Genomic DNA, 16,517 nt, shown 5'->3' on the forward strand with positions numbered 1-16,517 from the left:
ATTGTTACCACGAGTCTCTCGCGTGAGGGGCGAATCAGCGGAGAGGAACGACCTGCGGCCCGCGAAGCAGCTAACGCACTGGATTCCGGCATCGAAGGGAAGTGGCTGCGAAATGAACACGAACGTACAATACTTGGGCCATGCGATAGCACGAGGCTTCGAGACACACCGAAACTGTGTGCCGGACTGGAGCTCCAGCCCACAGTCTTAACTTTCACGAATGCTTTCATTCTGCGTGTACCCAGCAACGGATGTGACTGAAATGTCGAGCATTTTTCGTATTGACAGTTAAAAATTACAATAACAATGCGTCGCATTGTTCCAGAGTGTGCAATTATGTGGAAGGAATCTGTTCAGCCTGACCATGTGTCTAATACGATTACGTGTCTCTTCTAAATTTCAAATACCATTTAGTTGAAAAATGGAAAATGTCAGTATAAGTCAAATTACTTTGTTTTATTGTCTCTTTAGCACGTACACACTTCCCTAACAATGCCTACGCTCATCCGGTCCCGCGTGAACAGTTGTACTTGTTTCAGATTCACACTGACTAAATTGGGCCGGCCAAAGTGGCCGAGCGGTTCTAGGCGCTACAGTCTGGAACCGCGCGACCGCTACGGTCGCAGGTTCGAATCCTGCCTCGGGCATGGATGTGTGTGATGTCCTTAGGTGAGTTAGGTTTCAGTAGTTCTAGGGGACTGATGACCTCAGATGTTAAGTCCCATAGTGCTCAGAGCCATTTGAACCATTTGATTAAATTGGTAAACACTGATTACAGAAGCCCACTCATCTGCTTTCTACGAGCCAGATGTTTCTCCACGAAAATTATTGATTCACAAACACGATAGTGCTTCAACCTTAAATCTCGTAACTGATCCTGCGCGCCTTTCCGCAAATGACTCGCACTTCTCCGACGAACCGATGGAACAGTTTCAACAACTGATTATACTTCCTCGCAAATTCTTGATCCACGATGCGGCTCCGCGTGACCACCCCGCACTCCAACTCGACCACTCTACTGCACACACCAAGACTGCTCATGACCAACAGCGATGGAGCGTTGTTGTCCTTATACAGCAAGGCAATGCTTCCTCAGAGAAAAGGGGCGCTCGGGTTGAAAAGTTTCAAAGGTCAAGAACAAGTAAAGAGTACAATATCAATACCAGTACTCCTACACATTGCACCAGCAAAAAAAAAAAAAAAAAAAAAAACACAGTAGACAGTCGACGACATACAGGTCACATGACGAATAACGTACTGTATAAATATTTATTACCATTTTCTTTTGAGTATCCTGTTTGCTACTGATGCTACTAAATTTTAAAATACAAGTGTACTTCTTGAAACTGAACTAATATTAATTGTTTTATTCGCGTGTAGTAAGTGTTTAATAATACTTAAACTACAATTTCCCGTTTTACGAAATACACTATCTTGTAAAGTATACGGAAATACAGGTCTACAATTATTGAACTGTATTAAATAAAATCGTTATAAATTCTGAACGGTGTGCGTTAGGATGTTCACACTGCAAGGCTGGCCACGGAACACGCTGGGAATTAGTGTATAGGGTATGGTTTGGTTTAGCCGCGAAGCCCACTTTCATTTGGATGGATTCGTCAATAAGCAAAACTGGCGCATTTGGGGGACTGAGAATCCGCTTTTCGCGATCGAGAAGTCTCTTCACCATCAACGGGTCACTGTGTGGTGTGCAGTGTTCAAATGTGTGTGCAATCTAATGGGACTTAACTGCTAAGGTCATCAGTCCCTAAGCTTACACACTACTTAACCTAAATTATCCTAAGGACAAACACACACACACACACACACCCGAGGGAGGACTCGAACCTCCGCCGGAACCAGTCGCACAGTGCATGACTACAGCGCCTCAGACCGCTCGGCTAATCCCGCGCGGCTGTGCAGTGTCCAGTCACGGAATAATCGGTGTGATATTCCTTGATGGCACGGTGATTACCGAATGGTACGTGAAGGTTTTGGAAAATGATTTCATCCCCATTATCCAAAGTGACTCTGATTTCGAAATGATGCGGTTCATGCAAGACGGAGCTCGACACCATCGAAGCAGGAGAGTGTTTGATGTCCTGTAGGAGCACTTTGGGGACCGCATTCTGTCTCTGGGATACCCAGAGGCCTCTGTCATGGGCTTGGATTGGCCGCCATATTCTCCGGATCTGAGCACTTGCGACTCCTTCTTGTGGGGCTGTATTAAAGACAAGCGATAACCCCAAAAACCATTGCTGCCTTGAAAACATTCAGGCGGTCATCGAGAGCATCAATGTTCCGACACTTCAGAGAGTCATGCAGAATTTCGTTATTCGTCTGTGCGACAGCGACGCCAATGATGGGCAGACATGTCATAACCTAAATCCGAAATCTGTAGTGACGTTTACATGTTGAATAAAGTGTGCGCGCGCCGCAGTTTGTAACTAATTTCCGTTTATTTCATATAGTTCAATAAGTGTTGCCCTGTACATCAATAAGTGGGCTACCCACCCTTCACCTTTGTGGTGGCTTGAACTCTCCTGCAAACACACTCGATGAAGCGTCTGAATATCTATAGAGCAATGGTAGCCCATTCTTCCTCATGTGCCAATATCACATGAGATAGTGATATTGGACGACGTTCTAACTCACCCCAAAGGTATTCCACCAGGTTCAGACTGGGTTTCTCAGCATGCCAGTCCACTTTCGGAATGTTGTTTCCCATGAACCACTGCCTCATAAATGTTGGTTTATGACAGGATGCACTGTAGTACTGATACAATCATCATCTCTGAACTTTAATGTAAGCAGTATACAGTGCTGCAAAATATGATCGAATTTTTCCGCATTTGGCGTCTTCTTTGGCGGATTAAGGGGCGACTATCCCTAAGTACGAAAAACACCCCCATAACGTAACACCCCTTCCTTCATACTTCACTTTTGGCACTAAAAATGATGGTAGATAATGTTTCCCAGGCATTCGCCAAACCCATACCCTTGCATCTGATGGCCACAGAGTATACATCACGACTCGTCTCTCCAAACCAATCGTTTCCAGTCATCCGCTGACTTGAGGCGTCTTTCTTAACCAGCACCTAAAGCGGCGCTTAGTAGTGACTGCAGAAACGTGTCGCTTATGAGGAGCTGCTCAACCACTATACCCCATTGTTTTTAACTCCCTATGCACAGTGATTGTGTTAGCTGGACTCCTGGTCATGCATGAGTGATTCTTCCGCTGATCTCATGAGAATTTTTACAACCGCCCTTCAAAATGGTCTACGGCCCCTATCTGGCAATACATGAGGTCTGCCTGGTCGTCGTTTAGCTATGGTTATCCCTTCGCTTTCCCATTTCACAATCATATCTCGAACAGTCGACCTGGGCAGCTTCAGAAGATTTGGAAAGTCCCTGGCGGATTCGCCATTCAGCTGACGTCTAAATGACTAGCCCACCCTCGAAGTCAGTGAGCTCTCATGACCGACATTGTGCTCTTACTCCATCTCTGCTCACAACACAATACTTCCCGCTTCCTTTCATACTGGTGGAACCGTCTCACGTGACGCCTAGTTGTTAATCCCACATTACTTAGCGAAGTGTGGATACTTTTGAGACCGAAAGTATAATTCAGTTTTTAACGTTCAGCTTTCTGTCAAAGCTCTGACAGAAACAGGAGCAGTAGCATTACCACAGTAGTGGTGAATTACCCTTAGATATCATTCCTTCCATCTTTGCCATCGATGGACGAAGACATATCGATAGGAGAGATAATGAATGTCGTAGATTTAGCAGCTCTGCCAAAACCGGTGGCAACTAGGCCGCAGGACCCCGCTACGCACGCTGGTCGGTTGTCTGGGGAACTGAATACTTCCTTTCCAGAAAGGCCACGGTCCACTTTTTTCCGAAAATGAGTTTGGCCATGAAATGGCTTCGATTGGGGTCGACACACCGTTCCACACAAAAATGCGTCAATATCGTTAATATTATGAGTAAACCGGATGTTAAGATAACCAGGTTTTCTTTTTCGCCGGAAGTAGCTGGACCATGGTGTGTTTGTCAAGAACTACACTCCTGGAAATTGAAATAAGAACACCGTGAATTCATTGTCCCAGGAAGGGGAAACTTTATTGACACATTCCTGGGGTCAGATACATCACATGATCACACTGACAGAACCACAGGCACATAGACACAGGCAACAGAGCATGCACAATGTCGGCACTAGTACAGTGTATATCCACCTTTCGCAGCAATGCAGGCTGCTATTCTCCCATGGAGACGATCGTAGAGATGCTGGATGTAGTCCTGTGGAACGGCTTGCCATGCCATTTCCACCTGGCGCCTCAGTTGGACCAGCGTTCGTGCTGGACGTGCAGACCGCGTGAGACGACGCTTCATCCAGTCCCAAACATGCTCAATGGGGGACAGATCCGGAGATCTTGCTGGCCAGGGTAGTTGACTTACACCTTCTAGAGCACGTTGGGTGGCACGGGATACATGCGGACGTGCATTGTCCTGTTGGAACAGCAAGTTCCCTTGCCGGTCTAGGAATGGTAGAACGATGGGTTCGATGACGGTTTGGATGTACCGTGCACTATTCAGTGTCCCCTCGACGATCACCAGTGGTGTACGGCCAGTGTAGGAGATCGCTCCCCACACCATGATGCCGGGTGTTGGCCCTGTGTGCCTCGGTCGTATGCAGTCCTGATTGTGGCGCTCACCTGCAAGGCGCCAAACACGCATACGACCATCATTGGCACCAAGGCAGAAGCGACTCTCATCGCTGACGACGACACGTCTCCATTAGTCCCTCCATTCACGCCTGTCGCGAGTCACCACTGGAGGCGGGCTGCACGATGTTGGGGCGTGAGCGGAAGACGGCCTAATGGTGTGCGGGACCGTAGCCCAGCTTCATGGAGACGGTTGCGAATGGTCCTCGCCGATACCCCAGGAGCAACAGTGTCCCTAATTTGCTGGGAAGTGGCGGTGCGGTCCCCTACGGCACTGCGTAGGATCCTATGGTCTTGGCGTGCATCCGTGCGTCGCTGCGGTCCGGTCCCAGGTCGACGGGCACGTGCACCTTCCGCCGACCACTGGCGACAACATCGATGTACTGTGGAGACCTCACGCCCCACGTGTTGAGCAATTCGGCGGTACGTCCACCCGGCCTCCCGCATGCCCACTATACGCCCTCGCTCAAAGTCCGTCAACTGCACATACGGTTCACGTCCACGCTGTCGCGGCATGCTACCAGTGTTAAAGACTGCGATGGAGCTCCGTATGCCACGGAAAACTGGCTGACACTGACGGCGGTGGTGCACAAATGCTGCGCAGCTAGCGCCATTCGACGGCCAACACCGCGGTTCCTGGTGTGTCCGCTGTGCCGTGCGTGTGATCATTGCTTGTACAGCCCTCTCGCAGTGTCCGGAGCAAGTATGGTGGGTCTGACACACCTGTGTCAATGTGTTCTTCTTTCCATTTCCAGGAGTGTATGTTGACAGTTCTCGTTCTGCTCTGTCAACTGCACCAATTGCCTATTTTGATTATTATTGTGCATCATCATCTGTTAATTTGGTACAATAATTATAAAATGTACCTGGTCGGCGAATATGAAAAGAGAAAAAGTAATGACTCAAGAGAGAAAGAGAAAATAAAGAGTGTTACAAGATGAACATAATTAAAAATGTTAGAGATAAAGGAGAGAATTATGTTAACGATACAGGAAAGAAAGTGCATGCAGGTAAGTTAAATGGACTTACTTTGTAACCAAGTATAATAATATCGTGTCAAAATAAATCACATTTCATAGGTGTTAATATTTCAGTGCTGTTCTTATTTATTCCACACAATGTAATCTATATTTTACGATTCCAACCTCACTTTCATGACTGCACGTGGAAACGAAAATGTTTTGAAATGGTACCAGAGGTTTAGCGGGTCAAAATTCTCATTCACTTACATGAAATGCATACGATGGACGTCCTGGCATCTTCATACAGTGGCTCTTTGATACACATGAAATTCGACGCCGTCGACTAAAAAAAGGAACCTACAACAACAGTGCAGCAGTCAAACAGCATGCTTTGAGTGATGATTATCAGCGGCAACAAGTGGGCGTCAAAGTGCTTTTGTCAATGTTTTCTGTACCTAAAAAACGTGTGAACAGAATCAGATAGTTGTGAATTGCAGATAAAAGTACTCGAGACATGAGAGGCAACCTTGTGTGCCCAAAGAGACTTAGTAATAAAAGAAAAACCTTGGTAGATGAGTAAATCAGCTAATTTCCAACAAAATGGTCACTATATCGGTTGCGCTGATTTTATTACCAATTTACGATCAAAATTTCAAGTTCTTATCCGGCTGGCAACAAGTAGACTCCTGTAGCACACGTTAGCAATTGAAACAGAAACTGAGAAGCCTGCATCTCAGTAATGTACACAAATTACGTGCAGCTGCAGAACTCAGTGTTCACTCTGGAAGAAGTAATCGGTTATAGTCTGTTATCAAAAGGGAAAGTCAACAAGGGAATGAACATTCCAATGCTTTAGCAATTCCACTACATTATATATACAATGAGTTTAGGAACTGTTTTACACGGCGCAATTGACAATGACTCTATTTTGTACTCATAACAAAGAAATAATGCTGTTATGTATATTATCATGAGCCTTACTGACGTGCCAGCTGCGATAGAATAGCTGCCTGCGGGAGTCGGAACAAAAAGCACCCTCTTATTATATTTTTGTTAGCATTAACAGATAAGAACGTTTCAATAGACATTTAACACTTCTTTCCAATACGTGTACATTCTAATATGTCCTAACTCAGAGACCAGCATGATTAAGGAAGTTTTGAAAAAGAATGATGGTTTTTATAGTATTCATAAAATAACACACTGGTTGTCTGTAGCAGTCCAAAAAATAAAATCTCAGTTAAAGAAATACGTGATTCAACAGCAGTCTGAGGTCACAGAAGTGGGTGGGTGGACTATTATAAAAAAACTGCATTTCTTAAGAAACTGCGAAAAAATCAGTGCCTCGAGAGAATAAGGTTGGCTTTCTCATCCAATCATTTCAGAATTTCATTTACAGGTCAGACCTCTGAGGCTCTCAGCGTGATCCAATATTGTCAACAGCCCCTGCTTATGCTCTGGAGAACGTCTCTATTAGAAAGGCTAAGATCAAACACATAGAAAAACTCGTTCCTTATATCCCTACAGGAAATCAAGCATTCTATGAAGATATTACCTTGTCTTAGCTAATAAACGAGCAAACAGCTAGTTACAACTACGGTGATGAGTAAAACAGAGATATAACGAAGTATTCTGATGACATAAAAGAACTGAATTAATAATTAAATTAACATTATTTCTTGTTTCAAATGAATTTACGTTCCTTTTACAAAAATAAAAGGTGAAAAAGTGAGTTTTTAGAATGAGATTTTCACTCTGCAGCGGAGTCCCGAGTTCGAGTCTCGGTCGGCACACAGTTTTAATCTGCCAGGAAGTTTCATATCAGCGCACACTCCGCTGCAGAGTGAAAATCTCATTCTGGAAACATTCCCCAGGCTGTGGCTAAGCCATGTCTCCGCAATATCCTTTCTTTCAGAAGTGCTAGTTCTGCAAGGTTCGCAGGAGAGCTTCTGTAAAGTTTGGAAGGTAGGAGACGAGGTACTGGCAGAAGTAAAGCTGTGAGTACCGGGCGTGAGTCGTGCTTCGGTAGCTCAGTTGGTAGAGCATCTGCCCGCGAAAGGCAAAGGTCGGGCACACAGTTTTAATCTGCCAGGAAGTTTCAAGTGAGTTTTTATCCGCAGAACGTCAAGTCCTTACATTTAGGTGCCCATAATCCACACATATGACAAAAATTTGTGTGTGTGTGTGTGTTCCACATCTCCTCCTAAACCACAGTGCTGATTTCAAGCAAACTTAGTACACATATTCCGTATTAGCAGGTAACAATCGCTGTCGGTATAAGAACACCTACCCATCATAATTCGGGAGATATGACTTCATAAATAATCAGATGCGTTGAAAACTACAGCACTTTGCATGACATTTAAATTTATTACTTCTTTGCTACTAATTCTATTCTCCTGCCTCGGACATGGAAGTGTGTGATGTCCTTAGGTTAGTTAGGTTTAAGCAGTTCTAAGTTCTAGGCGATTGATGACCTCAGAAGTTAAGTCGCATGTACACACTCGAAGCAGCTGCGCCAAGAATACTGAATGTTTCCGGGATAATGTACTCATACATCGCAAATTCATAATTTCAAATGTGTTTTCACGAATAATAGGAAGTGAATTATTTTATATTAGACTACAAATGGAAAGCCGACAAAATAATAGGTGGTCAATGCGAGGGTTGTCAGCTAGTTTTTTTTTTATATAAAATAATTTTGATTCATGTTTGTATGGTTGATGTATGTAATCAGATTACATCTTTCAGACGAAAATCACGTCTTAATTGGTATCTGGTAAAACAGAATATTGTTTTTAAAACAGAATATTGTTTTTCAAGTTTTCTCGAAACTATGTCTATCCAACTAGGGCCGCACTGAAAAGGAGCGATTCATCTGCGAAAATCGACACAGCTATGAAGGTGGCCACAGAACCCAAATAGAACAAAGTTTTTCAAGTTTTCTCAAAACTACGTTTAATGGACTAAGACCATACCGACATAAGCGACTCAACTATGAAGATCGAGTCAACTAAGAAGACGGCAACGGAAACTGCTGTAGAGCAAGCAGGACCGAGCTCCCTTTTCGGCACACACTTCAAGCAGATCCCCGCCACCTGTGTTAAGCCGCTGTCTTCTCACCATCGCTGCTCTGAGATCGTCGCCTCGCCCTGCTGCATTACTGTACGCTGCCGCGGCACTTGGTCAGCAGCGCTCGAATACAGGTGACGGAAACCCTTCCTCTGTCTATCCGTCCTTCCGTGGCCTACGTAATGCAGAAGACTCTGAACTTGCTATCGTTAATACCAAGTGTTACTAACTGCTTCCTGTGATAAACGCTGAGCTCCCGAAACTTGATGTTTCAGTTCGTTCTATTTCGTTTATTTCCTTGTAAACGTCAAGTTTTCCCGGACACAAGGCACTGGTGATTTAAGGTGTATTCATATATTATGGCCGGATAGCCGCGCGGATTACCTCACCACTTACGAGAAATCTGAGAAGGCGCACCGGCCCCGAATGGAATCTACCTGGTGGATTAACGACGAGGGCCGCTATACCGACGAGCCTGGATGTGGTTCTGAGGCGGTTTCCCACAGCCGACTATGCTGGTGCGCATGGTCCACCTCAGTTACACTACGAGCAAACATTCCCACACCTTCACACGGGATAACACCAGATGACGCAGACAGCTGGAGTACACAAATTCCGTCCCGGGAGGGAAGGGTTGGCGACAGGAAAGCCATCCGGCCATCCTCTGCGACTAATATTGCCAAATCCAGATCACCGTGTCGACCCTGAGAATAGAACAGAATAAGGGCACGAAACAGCAGAGAAGAAGAACCGCAATTGTAAAATTGATTGTTTATTGCTTGAGATTACTGCAATCCTACACTGAAGAGCCAAAGAAACTGGTACATCTGCCCAACGTCGTGTAGAGCCGCCACGAGCACCTAGAAGAGCCGCATCACGACGTGGCATAGACTCGACTAATGTTTGCAGTAGTACTGGAGGGAATTGACACCATGAATTCTGCGGGGCTTTCCGTAAATCCGTAAGAGTCCTAGTGGGTGGAGATCTCTTCTGAACAGCACGTTGCAAGGTATCCCTGATATGATCAAAAATGGTTCAAATGGCTCTGAGCACTATGCGACTTAACTTCTGAGGTCATCAGTCGCCTAGAACTTAGAACTAATTAAACCTAACTAACCTAAGGACATCACACACATCCATGCCTGAGGCAGGATTCGAACCTGCGACCGCAGCTGTCGCTCGGTTCCAGACTGTAGCGCCTAGAATCGCACGGCCACTCCGGCCGGCCCCTGATATGATCAATAATGTTCATGTCTGGGGAATTTGGTGGTCAGCGGAAGTGTTTGAACTGAAAAGAGTGTTCATGGAGCTATATGAATACACATGCCTCCTATACCTGTTTCTACAGGATTCATGGTGTCTGTTCCCTCCTGCACAACTTCAGATATTAAATGAAAATGATAATTAAGTCAAGACCCTAAGCTACCGACAGGCGTTGATATACATCAACGGGGTTAGATACCATCTTCATATAGTTAAGGCTAAACGGCCATTGACCTTCTTCTTCCCTGCGGAAGCACACGTATTGCCCGAACTCTTACGGAACTCGGTAAGATTGTCTGCCTCAAGTAATGAGTGTAATCAGCAGGGGCACTACGAATGTAGGGTGTGGACATTAAGTTGGGAATGTGCGTCTCAGAGGGAGCGTGCAAGGGATAAGTTCCTGCAGTCATACTATCCTATGTGCCCTCGGTGGCTCAGATGGATAGAGCGTCTGCCATGTAAGCAAGAGATCCCGGGTTCGAGTGCCGGTCGGGGCACACATTTTCCACTGTCCCAATTGATGTATATCAACGCCTGTCGGCAGCATAGTGTTTTGATTCAACTATCATTTCGTTCTAGAGCGCCTCATGGTCACCGATGGTATCTGTTCTTTCGGACATCTTCATATAGTTCAGATATTAGTCGAGTCCTTGCTACGCCGTGTTGCGGCATTTCTGCGAGCACGCGGGGCCCGTACACGATATTAGCCCCAAGCGTACCAGTTTCTTTCTCTCTTCAGTGTACATAGTAATCGGGTTTCAGAGAATGTAACGCGCGTGTATTCGTCTCTTAAAGATAATACTTGCAATAGAATTCCCCAGAGTTTCATTTCAAAAAGTATACTTGATACCGACATTTTTCTAATTAATATAAATATAACCAGGGGATATACCGTATGTCGTTTAGTGAATCCGTTCTCACAATTCTGGAAATGACTGACGATAGAGGCGCAGCTAAATCATCTTGTACAGTAAAATCTCAGTTTTTTTTTTCTTTTTTTTCCTTTCTTTTTTTGTGCATATGTACAGTTCTAAGCAGAGGTACTTGCCATAGAAGTAGTTTCCTACTGAGGAACAGCAGTCTAGGTCAGCATTACAGGTGTCATTCCCTCTGCATATTGTAGTAAAAGAAACTGATTTCGATGCCATTTTGCGGAAGAGCTACAGAGAAATCAATGAAGCCGAGCATTTAACCATCGATGATAATTTTACAAGATCAGCTCACGACTGCGACACACCCATATGCGTCGTCAATTCGATTTTTGCTTGCTTCTACTCGTGGCAACCATCCCATTTTGTAGCCTTCGATTGAACAGAAATTACAAGCGCCTCAGATTCCATTGAAACCTATCGCTGGTGGACTGCGAGACAAAATGTTGCGTTTTGGATGCGACTCGCTTCATCTTGCTCTACACTGATGGGTGGCAGATGCTGGCCTGGTGACCGCACCCCACTCTGCAATAGTCAGCACAGTGGACAAAGCCAGATACCATGGTTTGGGGAGCACTATTACAAACGACTTGCGAGCACGACTCCAAAGTACAAAGGGCAATGTAAACAGCAACTATTACATCGGAGCGGTTTTAGAGCCGTTCGTATTTGTCGTCAGGCAACTACGTATTCCATTACTGATCTTTGGAAGAACGAATGCTACTACTGCTTTCCTGGCCTATACGGTGGCCTGACATCTTGCCCATCCTACATGCCTGGCCCGCAATTTTTTAGTCATAGTATTCTGCCTATAGTGCCCCAAGCACCGATGCAACCTGAAGCAGGGAAATAATCAGTCCGGCTCTGTAGTAGAGTTTGCATTGGTCTAAATATCTTTAGGGTAGGGTCATCCCATTCCCAGTCGTCATGGAAATTATTTCCCAAGTGTCAAATGAACAATCAGAGCACTATTAAACAGCGTCTGTGGGGAAAAAAATACAGAGAAAGTACTCACCGATGAGTATTAGGACAAAGGCGGGGTCGAGTGCGATGTTGGTCAGGCGGCTGAGGTTGTTGAAGGTGTCCTTCTCGGTCCACGCCCAAATGCCCACGGCCAGGATGCTAAGACCGAGAAGCTGGAACACAAAAAACACAGAAAAATACAATCGTCAGAAGACATAGCAACATAGGAACAGCGGCTAAATTTGTGTACAGTCGCTGCGAACGATGAGTATTGTGGCAGATTGTGTTGCCCTGGTTTCTTGGACTATAAGATCGCAGTAGATAATTTGCACATCACATCAATTGGACGTAATTAGATACAGTTGTGATAATTTGGGGCGACCGGTTCGTGGGTTTAACTGAAAGTGACGAGGGTGCAGTGGCGAGTCTCGATGTTGAGGGAAGTGCCTGATTTTCTCGTCGGCATCTGGAAGCGCCACTGTTTAGTTTGGTAGCACAAGACTGCAGGCCGGTTAGAAAGCATACAGGCAGGGTCCATATTATAAAAGCTGGTACATATATGTTGTGAGATCTGCGTACCATTCCACATTCTTCATGTTACGGAGACATGGATACTGGAAGCCTAATGAATAAAAAAATAAAGAAACAGGTAATGCAAAACTAATATACACCAGAGATAATGATAGTTAACATCAAAAAGATGCAGCAGTAGATATGCGTATAGCCCAAGACCATTAGACATGCAGAAATCTAGAGCAGTTCTTGAACCAGCAGTGAATGTCAACTGGTTGATAATGATGATTCATATACGACGCTAAAACATTAAAACAGTGGAAGCGTGAATTTAGAATAAAATATCTACAATCGCTAAATACTGTTAATACTGTTATGATGAATGTAACGACTTGCAGTTGTATCTAAATACCACGTCACGAGTTGACAACAAGAAATAAAAATGCCCTCTGAACTGATGTCCAATTAAAAATAACTTATACAGCAATTTCACGTGTTACGATATGTCATTTCTACGTTATAAACAGTACTGAATGTGTAAAAACCTGATCTGCTGTAATAGAGGGCTATTCTCATCAGGTTAAATAAAAAGGCAATAAAAATGATCTCTAAAAGCGAACATTTATGAACAGCAATCATCTCCCTTTATAGTTCAATCTACACTGTCGCGTCATTTTAGGCACTATACTTCCACGAATGCGAAAAAATAATCATGAAGGAAAATCGTATCCCCCGTGTTCAGTGTGGCACGGAATCTGTGAACGTAGCAGCACAATCTGCTTTTCTGCTACGATACTTTCACAGGCGAACGAAATTTTGCAGGTCAGAGCCACTTTGCCGGCGTAACTGTGCTCTCTCGCCTCGGAAATTGTGCGTCCGGATTGAATTCTAGCTCGGCTGGCGCAGACCGTGATAACAGCCGGCGAAACAATAATCGCTTTTCACGTCGGCGAGCGCTGCGAATGCCCGCAGCAGAGCGGCCGAGTTATAACTTGCACGCCACCGAACAAAGCAGTTACGCCGCTTTCAGTCGGCGATACGATGTCGGGACCATAACGGACTACTCAAGCAATTGTGCAGTCGTTAACCTCTTTTCCCGCGACCTCTTTTCCTAGTGTCTTTTGTTCGTCTGCTAGAAACTGTTTCATTAGCTTCTAATACTGCTATCAGCCGCATTCTACGAAGAAACCAATTTGCAGAATAATTGCTATGTGGAAAGCTGTCTCAAGAAAATAAATTTGAACCAGGAAGTTGCACAGAGAGGACTTCTAGTATGTATCTTGTCAAGCATCCAAAATCAGGTTTCTACAAGGATTTGCAATGATCATTATTTTGTAACGTAAAAAAGTTTCTCCCGCTTTGGTAGCAAATAGAACAGAATAAATGGTGTCCCTGGAGTAGACATTAATATTACAAGACGTGACAAAAATAATTTAAAGTAAGATACGATACGTGTATTCCTCTCTCTGTATTCAATAACTAGATATTTCGCACGTCAGAGATAGTTTGACGGCGGATTTGTGTTCCCTCGCCTCGGAACTTAAAATGTCCGGATTTTTTTTATCCGATGACCATCAACAGAAGCAAAACGAGGATAATGGAATGTAGTCGAATTAAATCGGATGATGCTGCGGGAATTAGATAAGGAAATGAGACGCTTAAAGTAGTAAATGAGTTTTGCTATTTGGGCAGCAAAATAACTGATGATGGTCGAAGTAGAGAGGATACAAAATGTAGACTGGCAGTGGCAAGGAAAGCGTTTCTGAAGAAGAGAAATTTGTTAACATCGAGTATAGATTTAAGTGTCAGGAAGTCGTTTCTGAAAGTATTTGTATGGAGTGTAGCCATGTATGGAAATGAAACATGGACGATAAATAGTTTGGACAAGAAGAGAATAGAAGCTTTCGAAATGTGGTGCTACAGAAGAATGCTGAAGATTAGATGGGTAGATCACATGACTAATGAGGAGGTACTGAATAGAATTAGGGAGAAGAGAAGTTTGTGACACACCTTGACTAGAAGAAGGGATCGGTTAGTAGGACATGTTCTGAGGCATCAAGGGATCACCAATTTAGTATTGGAGGGCAGCGTGGAGGGTAAAAATCGTAGAGGGAGACCAAGAGATGAATACATTAAGCAGATTCAGAAAGATGTAGGTAGCAGTAGGCACTGGGAGATGAAGAAGCTTGCACAGGATAGAGTAGCACGGAGAGCTGCATCAGTCTCTGGACTGAAGACCACAACAACAACATTTTTTTCCACTTCTGAGCGTTCTTTTTCTCTTCTCCACCCCATCTAGGTCACGATTACCTTGTTTCCAAAGACAAGTGTTGCTACAGCAAACCTCCTTGGCCACACCTGAAGTAACCAGATCCCAGCATGGTACATGTCTCTCCGAATTCTATCATTTTCTGGAGTAAATTCTCAACTTCCCTCGCTTAATCGATGGTATAATCGTGGTAGAAGATCTTACACCAACTTCTGGCCGAGTTTACGTCCCAAGAGTGAAACATGCGCAGCTTCGGTTAATTTTTTGGGCTGCCGTATCATGGGCTTCAGTGGGCTCCATGGTTACTCGGCAAGATGTCATTACTGCCCAGGACTATGTGACTATTTTGACTGATCAAGTCCATCCTATGGTACAATGTTTCTTGCCCAATGGAGATGTCGTGTTCCAAGACGACACGATCACTCTTCACACAGCTCGCATCCTCCAGGACCGGTTTTCTGAGCACCAGGATGAACTGTCTCATCTCCGCTGGCCACCAGCGTCCCCAGATCTCAATATTATTGAGTCTTCGTGGTCTACTCCGGAGAGAACGCAATACTGCTATCCACCTCCATCACCGTTGCCTTGCCATTATTTTGCAGGAAGAATGGTACAAGATTCCCTTCAAAAGTATGCGGGACCTGTATTGTTCCGAGATGACTGGAAGCTGTTTTGAATGCCAACGGTTTTCGTACACCGTATTAGGCGTGGTAATGCGTTGTTTTTATGGTTCAAAAATGGCTCTGAGCACTATGGGACTTAACATCTATGGTCATCAGTCCCCTAGAACGTAGAACTACTTAAACCTAACTAACCTAAGGACATCATACAACACCTAGTCATCACGAGGCAGAGAAAATCTCTGACCCCGCCAGGAATCGAACCCGGGCGCGGGAAGCGAGAACGCTACCACACGACTGTATTTATGGTGTTTACGTATTTTTGCCCACCCCCTGTACCTACACAGCTGAAAAAGATAGGTTGTGTGTATTGGATTTCGTCCGTGAAGCGAACTGGTATACGTTACGTAGTAAATGCTTTAAATAGCAATAGCCAGGATACCGTGCCAAAATCTGTACCCGAAAATAAATCAGTGAGTTTGCTGTTAGTAACGTAACGATTGGCGACGTTAAGACTTTTCTTTTACGAGAAATACTGTTTTGCTTTTAAAATTGCATTGGCGGCTTTATAGTGGGGCAGGCTGTGATATGCAGATTACAGAAAAAAGAAACATGCATACAAATTTCTTGATGAATGTTACTATTCACACACTAGGAGCTAAGGATTACCATTACAAATCACCACTGCCACCCTATAACACAAACTCGCGGTCAGTTCTCGTGAAATGGAGTTTTTTTCCGCCTACTTCAGCATAAGATGTCGAGCTGCGCCGCCCTCTATTTTAAAGCCGCACGCGGCCCCACGTTAAGTGCAAAGTGATCTGATTAAAGAATTAATTACCTACACAACATCAAACTCCTGTAATCACTCTCTCTTTCAAAGCGGAGACTAAAGTCATTTTAAAAAGTAGTAAGCTGTAGCCTGGATAATGAAAACAGAAATGTCTCTGATAAATTACACTGTATTGTCGTTTAGAGAAAAATACAATTTCGTTTACAGTATCTGGAAACTTTTATCAATTCTCACTGCTATTTCCGCCCACAAAACCTCTCTATCATTACTTCAGAAAAGTCCAGAACAATCCTCTGTAACTCTCAACACAGAAATTAAAAATAATCCTGTTGTACGTAGCTAAAAAAAGAGCATATTTTATTAATTACAGTTACATCACTGCCACCATGAAGGCGTAATGAAG

At 44.3% G+C, this 16,517-nt stretch overlaps 1 protein-coding gene across 1 annotated transcript in view; it reads right to left on the minus strand.

Moving 5' to 3' along the window:
* LOC124803345 (tetraspanin-5) overlaps nucleotides 1-16,517 on the minus strand; it is a 310,102-nt gene that overhangs the window by 101,240 nt on the left and 192,345 nt on the right. Inside the window, exon 3 of the mRNA XM_047264531.1 lies at nucleotides 11,972-12,092. Within this exon, the coding sequence (XP_047120487.1) occupies nucleotides 11,972-12,092 (121 nt within the window). The remainder of the gene's footprint in view (nucleotides 1-11,971; nucleotides 12,093-16,517) is intronic.

Source organism: Schistocerca piceifrons, chromosome 6 (assembly GCF_021461385.2).
Source record: "Schistocerca piceifrons isolate TAMUIC-IGC-003096 chromosome 6, iqSchPice1.1, whole genome shotgun sequence".
NCBI lineage: Eukaryota > Metazoa > Arthropoda > Insecta > Orthoptera > Acrididae > Schistocerca > Schistocerca piceifrons.